The following is a 13,530-nucleotide window of genomic DNA, read 5'->3' on the forward strand; positions in this document are numbered from 1 at the left end:
TCTGCTATCAGACTTTTTATCTACAATGAACATTTGGTTCATTAGTATTACTCAATTTGCAATTAGAATAACTGCACAATAGACCTCATAAAGGATGCAAAACATTAAGGCAATGTTATAATATGTGTAATTTGAGGTGGGGCTCCCCCTCCTTTATTTGGATTGGACAAAAAAATGACACGTTTCTTGCCGACATCCAACCCTTTATATGTGCGGTCTAGGATGCTGTCAGAAGCATACTGGTGTCAGTTAGACGAGAGGACCGCACACAAACCTGAAGCAGACTTGAGAAGAACGCAGAAACAATGAAGTCCTTCATTGGGAGTTTGGTATATTGCTTTTCTCTTTTGCTGGTGGATCTCTGTGAATCCTATGACCTTAACAATCCATCCTACATTTTGGCCCAAAGTTATGCACAAAGAAGAAATCACGCGCTTCCACACCGGACACTGAGCCCAGCAGGTAGGTTTCTGAACTTAAACCACTATGTTAGTTCCAACTGACATGTTTGACTAAGTTATGTATTATTTACATTTTCAGTGTTTGCATTGTATCTTAAACTGCATCACAGCAATGGAACATTTATGGTTTCATTATTTTACTAGATGCATTACAAAAAAATATTTACATAACAGTATGTAATTCATAGTGAAATGCACAATGTTAGAAATATATTTAGTGCATTTATAATAGCATATGTGAAAATAAAATGCATCCACATGTAAGCACTGAAGGGCTAGTTCACCCCAAAAATATAAAAAATGTCTTCATTTACTCAACCTGTATGACTCTTTCATCTGTGGAACTCAAGACATTTTTCTGAAAAATGCCTCACTGTTCTTTTGTCCAATCATTCAAAGTCAATGGGGTCAATGAAAAATATTTTGTGTTAAAACAGAAGAAAGAAATACATACAGGTTTAGAATCACATGAGAGTGAGTAAATAATGACAGAATATTTTTGTGCGAACCATCCCTTGTGTATGCATAAAAAAAGTGCATGAATGCTACAGAAAAAGCATTCGTGGGATATCTGAGTGGCATGCATTTTAAATGTTTAACAATGAGGAATTGGGGCATGAATTGCAAACAATGCCAATTGTATTTGTTTGACTGACGTTCTGTTTGCCTAATTTCCTGTTCCTCTTCAACCTTCTGATGGTCCGTAGTGTACAGGACTAAATACTGGTTAAATGGACCTGATCGCCCTCACAAACAGAGGAGGAGGATTTTGCCCCATCTTATCCCAGTAGGTTATCCAGGACCCACAGCTCCTTCTCAGCTCAAAGTTTATGACTGGCTAAAAGACATACCAACCACAAAAGTTTATAATACAAATAAACACCAATCTCCACCTGTGGCACTCAAGCAGCTGAAAGGTGAATGGGCGCCAATAGTTTGTCGAAAAGTTCAAGATCCAGAACAAACAGTTTTAGTTACAGGAGAATCAGGGGAAAAGACAGGCGTTTCTGCGGTGGTGTCAAATCAGCCACTTGTTGTTCCACAACAACAGTATTCAGGTCCAGAGAAATCAGTGGTTCGATCAACAAATAACCAACCGACCTTTTCGACAATTGCTCCTGAGACAGGTTTTCAGCCATCAAAGCCATCAATGACGCATTCCTTGACTTTGACAACCCAACAATCTTTGAATCTCTCCCTGCCTCAGAAATCCATGCCACAATCCTTGTCAAAATTGGCACAAGAAGCAAATTCACAAGGCACCTCACCCCAATCCCTTCCAACCACACCCGAGGCATATCCTCAAAGTACCTTCTTCGAATCCCTGCCAACATCCACCCTTACACCAGAGACATACTCCCAGAGCACTTCATTCCAACCCTTGCCAAAGTTCACCTATACTGAAGGGCCAAAGCCTCAAAGAATCCCATCCCAATCAGTCACACTAGAGCCGTATGCCCAAGGTGCCTTCCCCGAATCCCTGCCAACATCCACACTGACATCAGAGAACAATCCCCAAAGCGCTTCATCCCAGCCTGTGCCAATGTCCACTCATAGATCAGGGCCATATTATCAAAAGATCTCATCCCAATCTATGTCAACATCCAATCTGACACAAGAAGCACATCTTCAGACCGTCCCACCACAGTTCTCACCAATGTCCACTGTGCCACAAGAATCACTACCAGAGGCACCAGGCAGGATTATTACCCATGGCAGGATAGCCATCACAGGGTCGACAGGTATAATTCCATGAATAATTCTACTGCTTGGTTTAACCCTCCATCTATTCATGCAGGGGTGTCCAATCCTGCTCCCGGAGGGACAATGTCCTGCCATTTAGATCCAACCTGCCTCAACATACTTGCCTGGAAGTTTTCAGTAATCCTGAAGACCATGATTAGCTGGTTCAGGTGTTAATAAGGATTGGAGTTGAATTCTCAGGACAGTGGCCCTTCAGGGGCAGAATTGGACACCTTTTACATAAAAGCAGTATAGGGCTCTTAAGGGTTCTTTGTTTCAAAGGTGGATGGAGCAAAATGACATTAGGGGGCGATTATTTGTTCCTTATTCCTGATGTAGGGCATCTTACAGATCAGAAAATGTGACCTTTCATATTCCCGAGGCATTCTAGTATTCCAGTGGTTTGAAGTATGTCATTTTGCTGAGGTCCAATGGGATATTTTAAAAGCGACCACACTCAATATTTGTTAACTGACTAATGTAATCTAACTGTTTGCATGTAAAGTATATGCTTTACTCATATTTACCATTCCAGTGGATCACACCATATACCGTCAACTCTAAATCTGGTTGTTTTACTAATTCTTTAATGGACTAAAAGACCAGTCTTCATTATATCATATAGACATTGAGTAACGCAACTTCTAATATGCTTCTTTTTTACTGAACTCTCAGCAACAGATTCACAGTGTAGGAGCCGCCCGTTGGACCTGGTCTTCATCATTGACAGCTCACGTAGCGTGCGTCCAGGTGAGTTCGAGAAGGTCAAGATCTTCCTGGCTGACATGGTGGACACTCTTGATGTTGGTCCCGATGCCACACGTGTCGCAGTGGTGAACTACGCCAGCACCGTCAAAATCGAGTTCCTGCTGAAAAACCATCTTACGAAGGACACTATAAAGCAAGCCATCAACCGCATCGAACCCTTGGCAGCAGGAACCATGACTGGTATGGCCATCAAGAAAGCCATGGATGAAGCCTTTACTGAAAAGTCAGGTGCGCGGCCTAAATCGAAGAACATCTCAAAGGTTGCCATCATTGTCACCGACGGACGTCCTCAAGACCAAGTCGAGGAGGTTTCGGCTGCCGCACGGGCGTCAGGGATTGAGATTTACGCCGTTGGAGTGGACAGGGCTGACATGGGGTCACTGAAGCTCATGGCCAGCAATCCACTTGAGGACCATGTGTTCTACGTGGAGACCTACGGTGTTATTGAGAAGCTCACCTCGAAGTTTCGGGAGACGTTGTGTGGTAGGGCTAATGCAAAGAAAAGGGGAGATGGGGCTCTCTTTTTTCTTTTTTACAGGATATATATCTCAATCCTTGGGAGTGGGTGATGATTCATTCTCTGGAAACCAGTTGGCTCTGAACACCAAATAAATAAAAAAAAGTAATTTTCATCAGACAAAAAAAACAATTCAACATACATTGTGATCATTTGGCATTAGAACTTTCAAGGTGATTATTGTGTTTTCCAGAAGTTTGAATCGTCAGATCACAACACATTCTGAAGGAAATTTTTCTTCAGTATGTGAGTGCTGATAAAGTCCACCGATCATTCAAAGAAGCATTCTTCTAAGTTTGGCTCATTTGAATGCTTTGAATCAGCTTATATATGTGCTTTGCATCCTATTTTTGTGGAATGAAGGTCTTGGAATGGAACGCTTTTGAAATTTAATATTGTCAATGTCTTTTCACAGTTGTTGTTAGACTAGTGTGCTTCAAGTATGTTTTTCATAGAAACCTCAGATAATTGAGAGCTTTGAATATTTGACTGACTGTTTGTGGATAATTAAAATTGTTTGTCTTTTTCAGGACGAGAGTCGATCTTTTGGACATTAAAATTGCTCAATCGAGGGCTGCGCTAGAAAAGTGCTTGCTAGTTACGCCTTCAGAGTGTACAAACAATTTGCTTAGTGCAGCTGTCAGCTAGTCACCATAACATATTGATATAAATGCTAAATGCTATGCAAACTAAGGGCATCAAATTTGCTGAGCAATTTTATCACATAAGAGCCAATAAAAGTCCATTAAAGTTTCCAGTGTGTCTTTAGGGACTTTGCAGATATATCTTTTTTTCCCCCACCAAAATTAAAAGCTAGTTGTAATAAAAATCCAGGCAGTTGCCCATTAACTTAATCTTGCTAGAGTGGCTCATCACTCAGTCGAGTAATGAAAGCTTGTTCCAGGTATGGACGCCTGTGCCATGGGACATGACTGTGAGCACATATGTGTCAGCAGTGGCTCCTCCTTTTACTGCAAGTGTCGGAAGGGCTATATTTTGAACGAAGACCAGAAAACATGTTCCCTAAAACGTAAGAGCCAGAAGATTATGCTAACTGCTTTATATTTTGAAGACATACTTAGTACAAACATATTTGATTTGATCTAACCGTGACTAATTCAGCTCAATAATAGAGAATGCTTACATCGCGACAATACTTGCAATTCTATTTGACTAACCTGTTTAGCTAGCAATTGCTTGCCAGCTTTTTACAAGTGTTGTGATTGTATTACTTGATATCATATGATGGCAGTCTATGATTCATTTATCTTATTGTGTGTGCTAAGTTACAGGTTACATGAAGATGTTCCAAAACCTAGTGAGCTGCCTTGCTGTTTACTGCCTACATAGGCAACAGACAACTCCTCATGCAAACTCAAGAGTAACTGATCTGGATCACTCTATACTCATGTCACACAAATAGCCCTCTTAACATGAAGCATATGGGAGACAACACAAAAGATGTTAACATGCTAAGCTAACAAAGTAAATCTCCAATAAGCAGAAAAGCAAATGTTTGTTAAAGTCGTCTATTTTTATTTTTTACATGTATTGAACGGGAGGCTGCTTTAGTTTTAGGGGGAAATTATGTATTTTAGAAGGCAGCATAATCTTGTTGTGGCTAATGTTTTGGAACAGCCTTTGTGCCTTAAAATGCTTTTGGCAGGTCATTAGGTTTTGGAACAGAGCTGTAATTTAGTTATGTGTGTGCACTGTAACATTAGTTTTCTCACTAGCAGCTGAATTCTAGCCACTAATTCAACCCATGCAAAATCACTGTTGAATTACCGTGGACTTTACTGTTCTGTACTATTCCGTTGCCAGAACAGTACAGCAATAACATCAGTGTCAGTGTTCCTGTAAATCTGAGACAGATGACAAACCATAGCTAATTTATTAGAGGCAGATTATATTTCATATGGGGCCAATGGAGCAGATAGCATAGAGGTGTATTGGTTACATCTTGGCTTGAAAATGCCTGGAAATTTTGCTTGACTTTTTCAGTAAAACAAGACACATTTATTTGAAAAACAGCATTGCATAAAATATCAAGACTCATTTTAACAGGTTGTATCTTGAATATAAGTGTATTTTGTCTTACTGCAATTTTTACTTAAAATGAGTGAAAAATTCTTCCGGTACAGTAAGGCAAAATTCAGTCGTATCAAAAATACGGTCTTTGAAAATAAGTCTTAATATTTAATGTAGTCTTGCTTCTCAAGTAAATTTGGGTATTTTTTATATGAACTAGAAACCCTGAAGAAAAAAAAAAATACTCATTAAGAATAGGATTGTATGCAGTGTGAAGTTCAATTTCATTGAAGATGTTAGTATTGAACTAGTTTATTGAGACGGTGAGCTTGGCAGTGCTATGATGACATTTTCCACTCGTTGTTTGAATCCCCAAACCCTGCAATGGAAAAATCCCAGATGTTTCACTTTTACCGTGCACAGTATTGTCAGTGTTTATGTCCTATGGATTGTTCCAGATATGGATGCCTGTGAAATGGGACACAGCTGTCAACATATTTGTGTGAGCAGTGGCGACTCTTATCACTGCAAGTGCCGCTCAGGGTTTGTCTTGAACGATGACATGCAAACATGCTCCATTAGAGGCGCTGGTGCTTACGGGCTTGGTGACAGAGTACACAGGGGTGACCGAAACAGAAGCAATGATGGCGACCAAAATGGTGAAGGTAGTGCTAGTGAGTTACGATCAGAAATGACTATGACTTCATTCATGCCATTTCGTGATCTGAAAATCAAATAAAAATACCATCAAACGATTAGAAGTAGTTTGTGATCCGACTGCTATTGGATATTAATATTATTTTAACAAAAAGTTCTTAAAATTGTAACTTTGCAGCAATGTGTCCCAATAGGGTTGGGCGATATGACCAAATTCTTATTTCACGATGTGAGAAATTTATTTCACGATACCGGATATATATCATGATATAGCTATTTTGTGCTATCTAATTATTAAAAATAAGCAAATTACAAATAATAGGAAAAATACAATACAACAAAAATATGAGTTCAACTAATTAAGTTTTTAAGATACATTGGTTTATTTAACATGCCGTTAGAATAAGTACAGAAATGTAATAATCATAATAATTTATTGAGAAAGGTCGCATGTGACCGAAACGTTTGCCCTTTTTTCTTTTTTTCTCAGTAAAAGCACTGGAAATTATCTCGCTTTTTGACGTTTCTTCGTCTTTTGTGGAGTGTGCGGACTCTTTTGAAGTGCATATATTCTTATTAAAGCTAAAAACTAATTATTGAGTCAAGAGCAGTAAGTTATATTCTCTTTAGTTTGATTCACATTAATGACACAGAGCAGCAGGTAGGTTTATTAGGCTGCTGTCACTTTAAGACCAAACGCACAGATCCATAATACTGATACACATCCGGTTTACACCCAACTGTTTACTTTCCTTGAGACATAACCAGCTGTGTTTACACCACGCCAGACGACGGGTGTTTCGACATAATTGCGTGCGTATTCGACCATTCAAGCGCAATAAGACGTGAAAGAGAACTGAATTTGTGATCGCCACCTGAGAGAGGCAGCTTTCTGTGTGTGCACTTTAGCAGTGTGCCAGTCATCCTTTTCAGAGTTGTATAACTCTTTTTAACATCAAGCAAGTCCCACTGTTTGAACTCTCATTCATGCATTTCATCACTCTGAAGTGTCAATAGTGCTAATGCATACCGCGATATACCCGATATAGCAAAATCTCTATTTTATACCGTGGTAACGATATTTATCGTCATACCGCCCAGCCCTATGTCTCAATGGATTTTCTGAAAGTCAAGTAGAAAAAAATAATCCCGGACCTATTGGCCATCGCTATGGCTTATTTCAGGTGCGGATGTCTGTGCGTTGGGCCACGACTGCCAACACACTTGCGTCTCCAGCGGTTCTTCCTATTACTGCACATGTCCCCCTGGCTTTGTCTTGATGCAGGACACAAGATCATGCTTCAAAGCCAGTGATGCTGATGGTGATGGTAGTGCCAGTGAGTTTTCTGTTTCAGACCTTCATAAATGGTATTATCATCATACCATTTTATGATAGGTTTCTTTAGCCAGCTGAGGATTATATAAATATGTTTGCTGTTAAAAATGTAATATTCTTTTAAGAAGAATCGAATAGTTCTATTTTCTTGTATGTGTTGCTGAGGTTTGTTAGCTTCAGGGCTCTAGAGTTTTAACTTATTGCAGGTCTGGACTACTGTGCGCTGGGTCATGAATGTGATCACGTTTGCGTCAACGATGACTCTTCCTATCATTGTGAGTGCCGGCAGGGTTTTGTGTTGCAAGAAGACAAGAAAACATGTTCCAAAAAACGTAAGAGCTCAACCATGTGTTTTCTGATCAAATATTGCACTGAATGCAATAGATGTAGAAAATAGCGGAATTATTCTCTTTGTGGTGCTGGTGCATTATATGAAATATTATTTGAAATAAGTGGTGGGCAATGCCTAACACACACATATACTGGTCAAAGGTTTGGAATTATTCAGATTTGTTAATGCTTTTGAAAGAAGTCTCTTATTGTCAGCAAGGCTATCAAAAATACAGTACTATTTTTTTTATATTATTTCTACAGTTTAAATAACTGTTTTCTATTTGAATATATTCTAAAATGTAATTTATTCCTGTGAAGGGAAAGCTGAATATTCAGCATTATTACTCCAGTCTTCAGTCACATGATCCTTCAGAAATCATTCATTAAAATAAATTGGGATCACTAAGCTTCATCTGTCAGTGTCTTATAATTTCTGACATGTTGAGTCAGTTGAACACTGATTCAACATCGATGTAAACCCATAATATGTAACACTCTCACAATGTTGTGAGAAATTCAGAAATGAACAACATTGCATAAACTGTGTTGCACAGTGTTACATAGTTGCTAAAAGACTTTATGAAATAACTTTCACTTTGGAGTTGGGGGTAGATAATTTGCTCTGTAATTATTACCCTTAATTCAAATCACCCTTTGCGAGGTATTTCTGTGATATTTCTTGTTTGACTGTGATGTGAAGAGGTGAAGGTGGAGATTGTTCAGGACCCTTGCATGTGTGAGGCCCGACTGGCTTTCCAGAGGCAGACACAAACCTCCCTACAGGACCTCAACGCCAAAAATATCCTTTCTGTCTTAGTGGAACTACATTTCCCATAATGCATTGCAAGTTAAATCAATAATTCACCCAGAAATGTAGATTCTACCATCTTTTTTACTTTCATATTTGTTTCTGGAAATGTTGCCTTTTAAACCCTTTAACCTTAACAGCCGTTATACTTGCTGCTGTCATAAGAAAGGTTGAGCAAATGGAAAACATGCTGGGACGCATGTAACGGAGCAACTATTGGTGAGTAGTGATTCTCTGACATGATTTTGATGGATATTATATTAAAAGCAGTCTCACTTTACTTCTGTTCATCAGGGTCCACATGTTCTGTGAGCTTTCAGCAGTCGTCAGCAAAGCTTCATCACAGGCCACAGTGATCTCATGAACCTCTTTATGGCTTCAAAACACCTGGAACACAGTTTCACATGTTCACAGATCACCGAAAAGTCCCAGAAATGATTATTAATTGTTTTCAAATATAAATGAATATTAAACAATGCAAGATGTATTGATTGTGTATGATGTGTAATGATGTGCTTTTGCTCTCCAGAAATGGATAGTAGAAATCTTTTCATTTAAATAGACTAAATTATGCAATCTATTGTAATCTGTTTTGCTTTGGATCCTTATAAGGTGTAATTTTTATTGCCCATGTTCATGTCAAAAATAATTTTCAATATTATTATTGTTTAATCTTATGTAGACTCTCAAGTACAAATAAAGACATACTGTAATCTACAATATTTATAATCAAGCAGTTTAATCGATAGTATTCATTACATTAAACCTTTAAATACCTTCAAATAACAGTCTCAAAGTCTCTTTGTCCGATTCATAATATTTGCCTTGCTTTCATAGCACATGGTGTATTGAAACTGTACAGACATCCCTATTGAAATCATTATCACACAGTTCAGCTAGACAGACTATAGGTTTAACAGTAAGATGTCAAAAACCTGTCTGTCTGCAACCAATGTGAGATGTGCCTGAATCAATATCTCAAACACTACAGACCAACTGTAGACTTTCAGTCTAGCCATAGACTAAACATATAGTATGAACTGCACGAAAACATGTTCATGACAATTCAGCTGTGTGAGATTGTGACCATTTAAGCCCACATATGCACCATACAAACATTTGAACATCCCACAAATTATTCAGACAGACTGAGAACATCAAGATCCCTCTCACACCCCAAATGAATCCAATCTAAAATCGATTCACAACCCCTTGGCATTGGAGCATTTTCAGAATCACATCAACTGATATTTCTCCATCACCTGTTAAAGCAAACAGAGAAAGTATTCATCTGGTTGCAAGGAGATGGAATGAAAGAGTTTTTTTTTTTTTTTTTTTTTTTTTGGGAGAGGATTGATCAGTGCCCATCTGACTGCTCTTGGCCTTGCTCACATTAGACTTAAGTGTAACGTGTTAATTCTCACAGCAAACACCAACATTTGGGTCAAAAGTGTGAGCAAAGATCATTCGGTTCAGTGCAAAATCCATCTACCAGAATATGAGGTCTCGAAGTTCACTGAGATCTGGGTGAAGGTGCACCAGGCACCATTGGTGCATTTCAAACTGTCCACCTTCTACGATTGCAACATGAGACATTCACAATCAAAACCATTTTAAAGCACACAGCGGCCAGTATTTCGTCTGTCTGAATCTTGACTGGCACACTTTGCTGGTCATAAATTATCCTATTCCCTTCAAAGCATTCCCTATACAAATATTCCTTCCACTTGCATCTCAAACCATCTATTCTGTCAGAGACTGGTTGAAAAACAAGTCTGGTGAAGATTTTCACATCCTAACCTCACGGGTAAGCATGGAGCTGAGAAATTCCCCAGCAAGTTAAAAAATTATGCTGAAAGACAGTATTGACATAACTATGGGTGAATTTCTGTGCTTAGACACCTCACAGAAATATTTTGCTATGCATTTCTTCGAAGTAAAATTACCAGATGCCAACAACATCAGACCTCAATGTGGCACTTTGAAAGTTCACACTTTATATTGGTGGTCAAAGACAGTTTTAAGATGGTGAAAAGCACAGCGCTAATCATTACTCCAGCTCAGAAGGGGACGCTCGCATTTCGCTAACGCACAGAAACATCAAACGATCTAACTCTCATGAATATTAATTACGTTCAGGAACTGTACGTTTCAGGAAACACAGATATGTATACCAGTAAACGTAGATTTCACATTCCGCTCAAGACACGTCGGCGGAGCGTCATCATCATGCCGCCATCTTGGAACGGTAAGCGTTTCGTTACTCACAGTAAGAGTCAATGATGCCATAACATTGCACAGCTTCTGGTTTTGAAATCGCCATTATTTATATTCCCGAAGAAATGGGATAACCTTTCACATGTGAGAATGTGTTTGGCTTGTGTTTTTAATATGTATTAACTCAATATTACTTTTTTTTATACTTTAGGACTTTGTAGTGTTTTTACTTTTACTATAGTACATTTTTAATGTTGTGTTAGCTAATGCCTGCGTCTTGTATTGTGTTAGTTTAGCAAAATCATCTGTTTAAGTCTTTTGCCGATATAGATATGGTATTCGTATAACTACGGACGGTTGCAGACGATGTCAACTTGCTCTCGAGTGTTGCGTTCACGGGCCGGCTTTGACCGTTTCAATATGGCGGACCGCCACTAATAAGGCATCTAGCCTATGTAGCCTATATGTCTATGCCATAAAAAAAATAAAAAGTAAAACAACTTTAGTACGCAATAATTAATATTCATGAGTTGACTGTCGCCACATCGCGTCTCATGGAGGACAGCGAGCTCAAAATCCTACAAAAAGCACACGATGACTTCAACAGTAAGAATTTTAAACGAGCAGAGGAAATATACACACAATTCATCGAGTCCTGCACCAAATCTAGGTATTAATGACTATAATTTAATGTGAATAAATTAGTTAGAAGGAAACTGCCAGTGTAAACATTAGCACCACTGTCTAACTTATGTAAACTGTCAAGTAGGCTACAGACATAAAATACTATGATTAGCTTGTCATTGAGTTGGTTAATAAATTAACATAATTTGTTTTCACTAAAAATCACATGTTTTATATATTCTAGAGACTGTAATGCTCTTGATTTGGCCATCGCCTATAATAATCGAGGGCAGGTGAAGTATCTCAGGGTGGATTTCTATGAAGCCATGGATGACTATACTTCAGCCATACAGATCAACAGCCAGTTTGAAGTGCCACTATATAACAGAGGATTGATACGTTATAGATTAGGTAGGTACAAAATTTAACCATAAGCCTGTAGATTAAGTATTTTCCTCATATATAATGCTTAATGGGGCAGCAGCCAGACTAGTTTAAACTAGCTCAGACATCCAACCAGTTAAACTTTGTTTTTTCCAGAGCATTATTTCTGTAAATCATTTGTGTTCCACTAAGGGGTGCTGTATGATTTCAGTGTGTTTTTCTTCCCAAGGCTTTTTCAAGGAGGCGGAGAGTGACTTTCGGAGAGCCCTGGAGCTGAATCCTGGTTTTAAAGATGCTAAAGAAAGTTTGAGTCAGACACTCCTGGACAGTGAAGAAAAGTGGAAGAGAGGCTACTGATGAGAACTTGTCATTAAATTTTACATTTCTCTTCTGAACCAAGTTGTTTGAACTGTTGAACAAAATGTTATATTGTCATGGACAATCCAATAGAAAGTGATTGTGCAGTCATGAGTTTAAGTAACATTCAGAAATGTTATGTGTCTGTATGTATACTGATTTTTTTTGCGGGAAATTACAAATCCTGCTAGCAGTCCTTCAAACTTTGTCCAGTCCTGTTGGTCACTGCTCAAGATGTGAGTGAATACTGTTCTGAATAAAATGCATGACAGTGTGCATTTCCGAGTATTTTGAATAGCTGTTGATTTCTCAGTCCAGGGTTCCTACATGTTTTCCATTTAAAAATTCCATACTTTTCCAGACTGAAATTTCCAGACCATACAACATTATATTTGGTAGAAGTCACCTTTAAATGTTTTTGTTTTCTCTGTTTTTTTCCCACTGGTTTTCTTGAAGTGATAATGTTTTTACATGATAAAAAGAAACCTAAAACGCTTTATTACTTGCGTATATTCACCTCTGACACATCAGTTTGATACTGTAAATGTGGTTTGACGTTGCACAATCACCAAACATCAAAGTACAGTCTGATTTAGATTATTCTTTGCTCCTTTATATGTTGCTAGTTTGAGTGGCACACGCACATTTGTTTAGTGAAGGTCAAGGGACTCGCAGTTTTGTGTAATGAAAATGTGAACCTTGAATTCATTCAGTTGTGTTTGACAATCAAACAATCACTAAAATGTTACCAAGAATACCTTGCTTGTATGATGCATTTTTATTATTTTTTTATTCTTAGGGAATTCTTATATATTTTAGGGAACTGAATAGGAGCAATAGTCTCGAAAACAAATATTTTTTTCCATACTCAGTTTTCTTTTTTCCATACTTATCCAGACCTGGAACCTTTTCCAAACTGCAGAACCCTGTCAATCACAAGTGGTGCAATAATTATGTATATATATATATTTTTTAAATAAACACGGTCTTTAAAATGTGCATTTTGCCCGTATTTATGCTTTTTGGTATCTTGTTAAAAGATACCACTATGACTGGTGCATATTGAACTCCAAAACTTTATTTTGGATTTTGTACTATTTAGGTATACTTATATAATATTATATTTCAGTATGGGTTGTATTCTCAAATTATATTAAATACCACAAAGGAAAAACTGCTCGTCACTGCTGTTACAAGCAGTTACTAAAGCAACTAAAATGTACATTTATTTAACCTTCTCAGAAGCCTGTACTGTTTCTAGAAAACTAATGTTTTATTGCAACGATCATTGGCT

The 13,530-nt window shown here is 38.1% G+C and overlaps 2 protein-coding genes across 3 annotated transcripts; both read left to right on the plus strand.

Annotated features, from left to right (window-relative positions):
• The first annotated feature begins 215 nt into the window (after positions 1 to 215).
• Positions 216 to 9,380, plus strand: matn3a (matrilin 3a). Of its 2 annotated transcripts, XM_084432775.1 has the most exons (6): positions 216 to 462; positions 2,880 to 3,455; positions 4,394 to 4,519; positions 8,547 to 8,645; positions 8,804 to 8,873; positions 8,949 to 9,377. In XM_084432775.1, the coding sequence occupies exons 1-5, from the start codon at positions 306 to 308 to the stop codon at positions 8,857 to 8,859; spliced, it is 1,014 nt and encodes a 337-aa protein (XP_084288901.1). In that variant the 5' UTR covers positions 216 to 305; the 3' UTR covers positions 8,860 to 8,873; positions 8,949 to 9,377. The 2 variants fall into 2 exon arrangements, with proteins under 2 accessions (XP_084288901.1, XP_084288902.1); XM_084432776.1 differs by lacking the exon at positions 4,394 to 4,519 and having other exon boundaries at positions 8,949 to 9,380.
• A 1,537-nt stretch (positions 9,381 to 10,917) lies between these two features.
• ttc32 (tetratricopeptide repeat domain 32) lies at positions 10,918 to 13,235 on the plus strand. The gene is made up of 3 exons (XM_084433203.1): positions 10,918 to 11,541; positions 11,740 to 11,906; positions 12,109 to 13,235. The coding sequence occupies exons 1-3, from the start codon at positions 11,426 to 11,428 to the stop codon at positions 12,234 to 12,236; spliced, it is 411 nt and encodes a 136-aa protein (XP_084289329.1). The 5' UTR covers positions 10,918 to 11,425; the 3' UTR covers positions 12,237 to 13,235.
• Positions 13,236 to 13,530: the final 295 nt, after the last annotated feature.

This window comes from Rutilus rutilus, assembly GCF_951802725.1.
Source record: "Rutilus rutilus genome assembly, chromosome: 15".
In the NCBI taxonomy this organism is placed as follows: Eukaryota; Metazoa; Chordata; class Actinopteri; order Cypriniformes; family Leuciscidae; genus Rutilus; species Rutilus rutilus.

Coding starts and splice junctions, on each gene's coding strand:
- matn3a (XM_084432775.1), top strand. CDS start 306: ATGAAGTCCTTCATTGGGAGTTTGGTATATTGCTTTTCTCTTTTGCTG. Junction 463..2,879: donor CCGGACACTGAGCCCAGCAG/GTAGGTTTCTGA, acceptor CTGAACTCTCAG/CAACAGATTCACAGTGTAGG. Junction 4,520..8,546: donor GAAAACATGTTCCCTAAAAC/GTAAGAGCCAGA, acceptor TGTGATGTGAAG/AGGTGAAGGTGGAGATTGTT.
- ttc32 (XM_084433203.1), top strand. CDS start 11,426: ATGGAGGACAGCGAGCTCAAAATCCTACAAAAAGCACACGATGACTTC. Junction 11,542..11,739: donor GAGTCCTGCACCAAATCTAG/GTATTAATGACT, acceptor TATATATTCTAG/AGACTGTAATGCTCTTGATT. Junction 11,907..12,108: donor ATTGATACGTTATAGATTAG/GTAGGTACAAAA, acceptor TTTCTTCCCAAG/GCTTTTTCAAGGAGGCGGAG.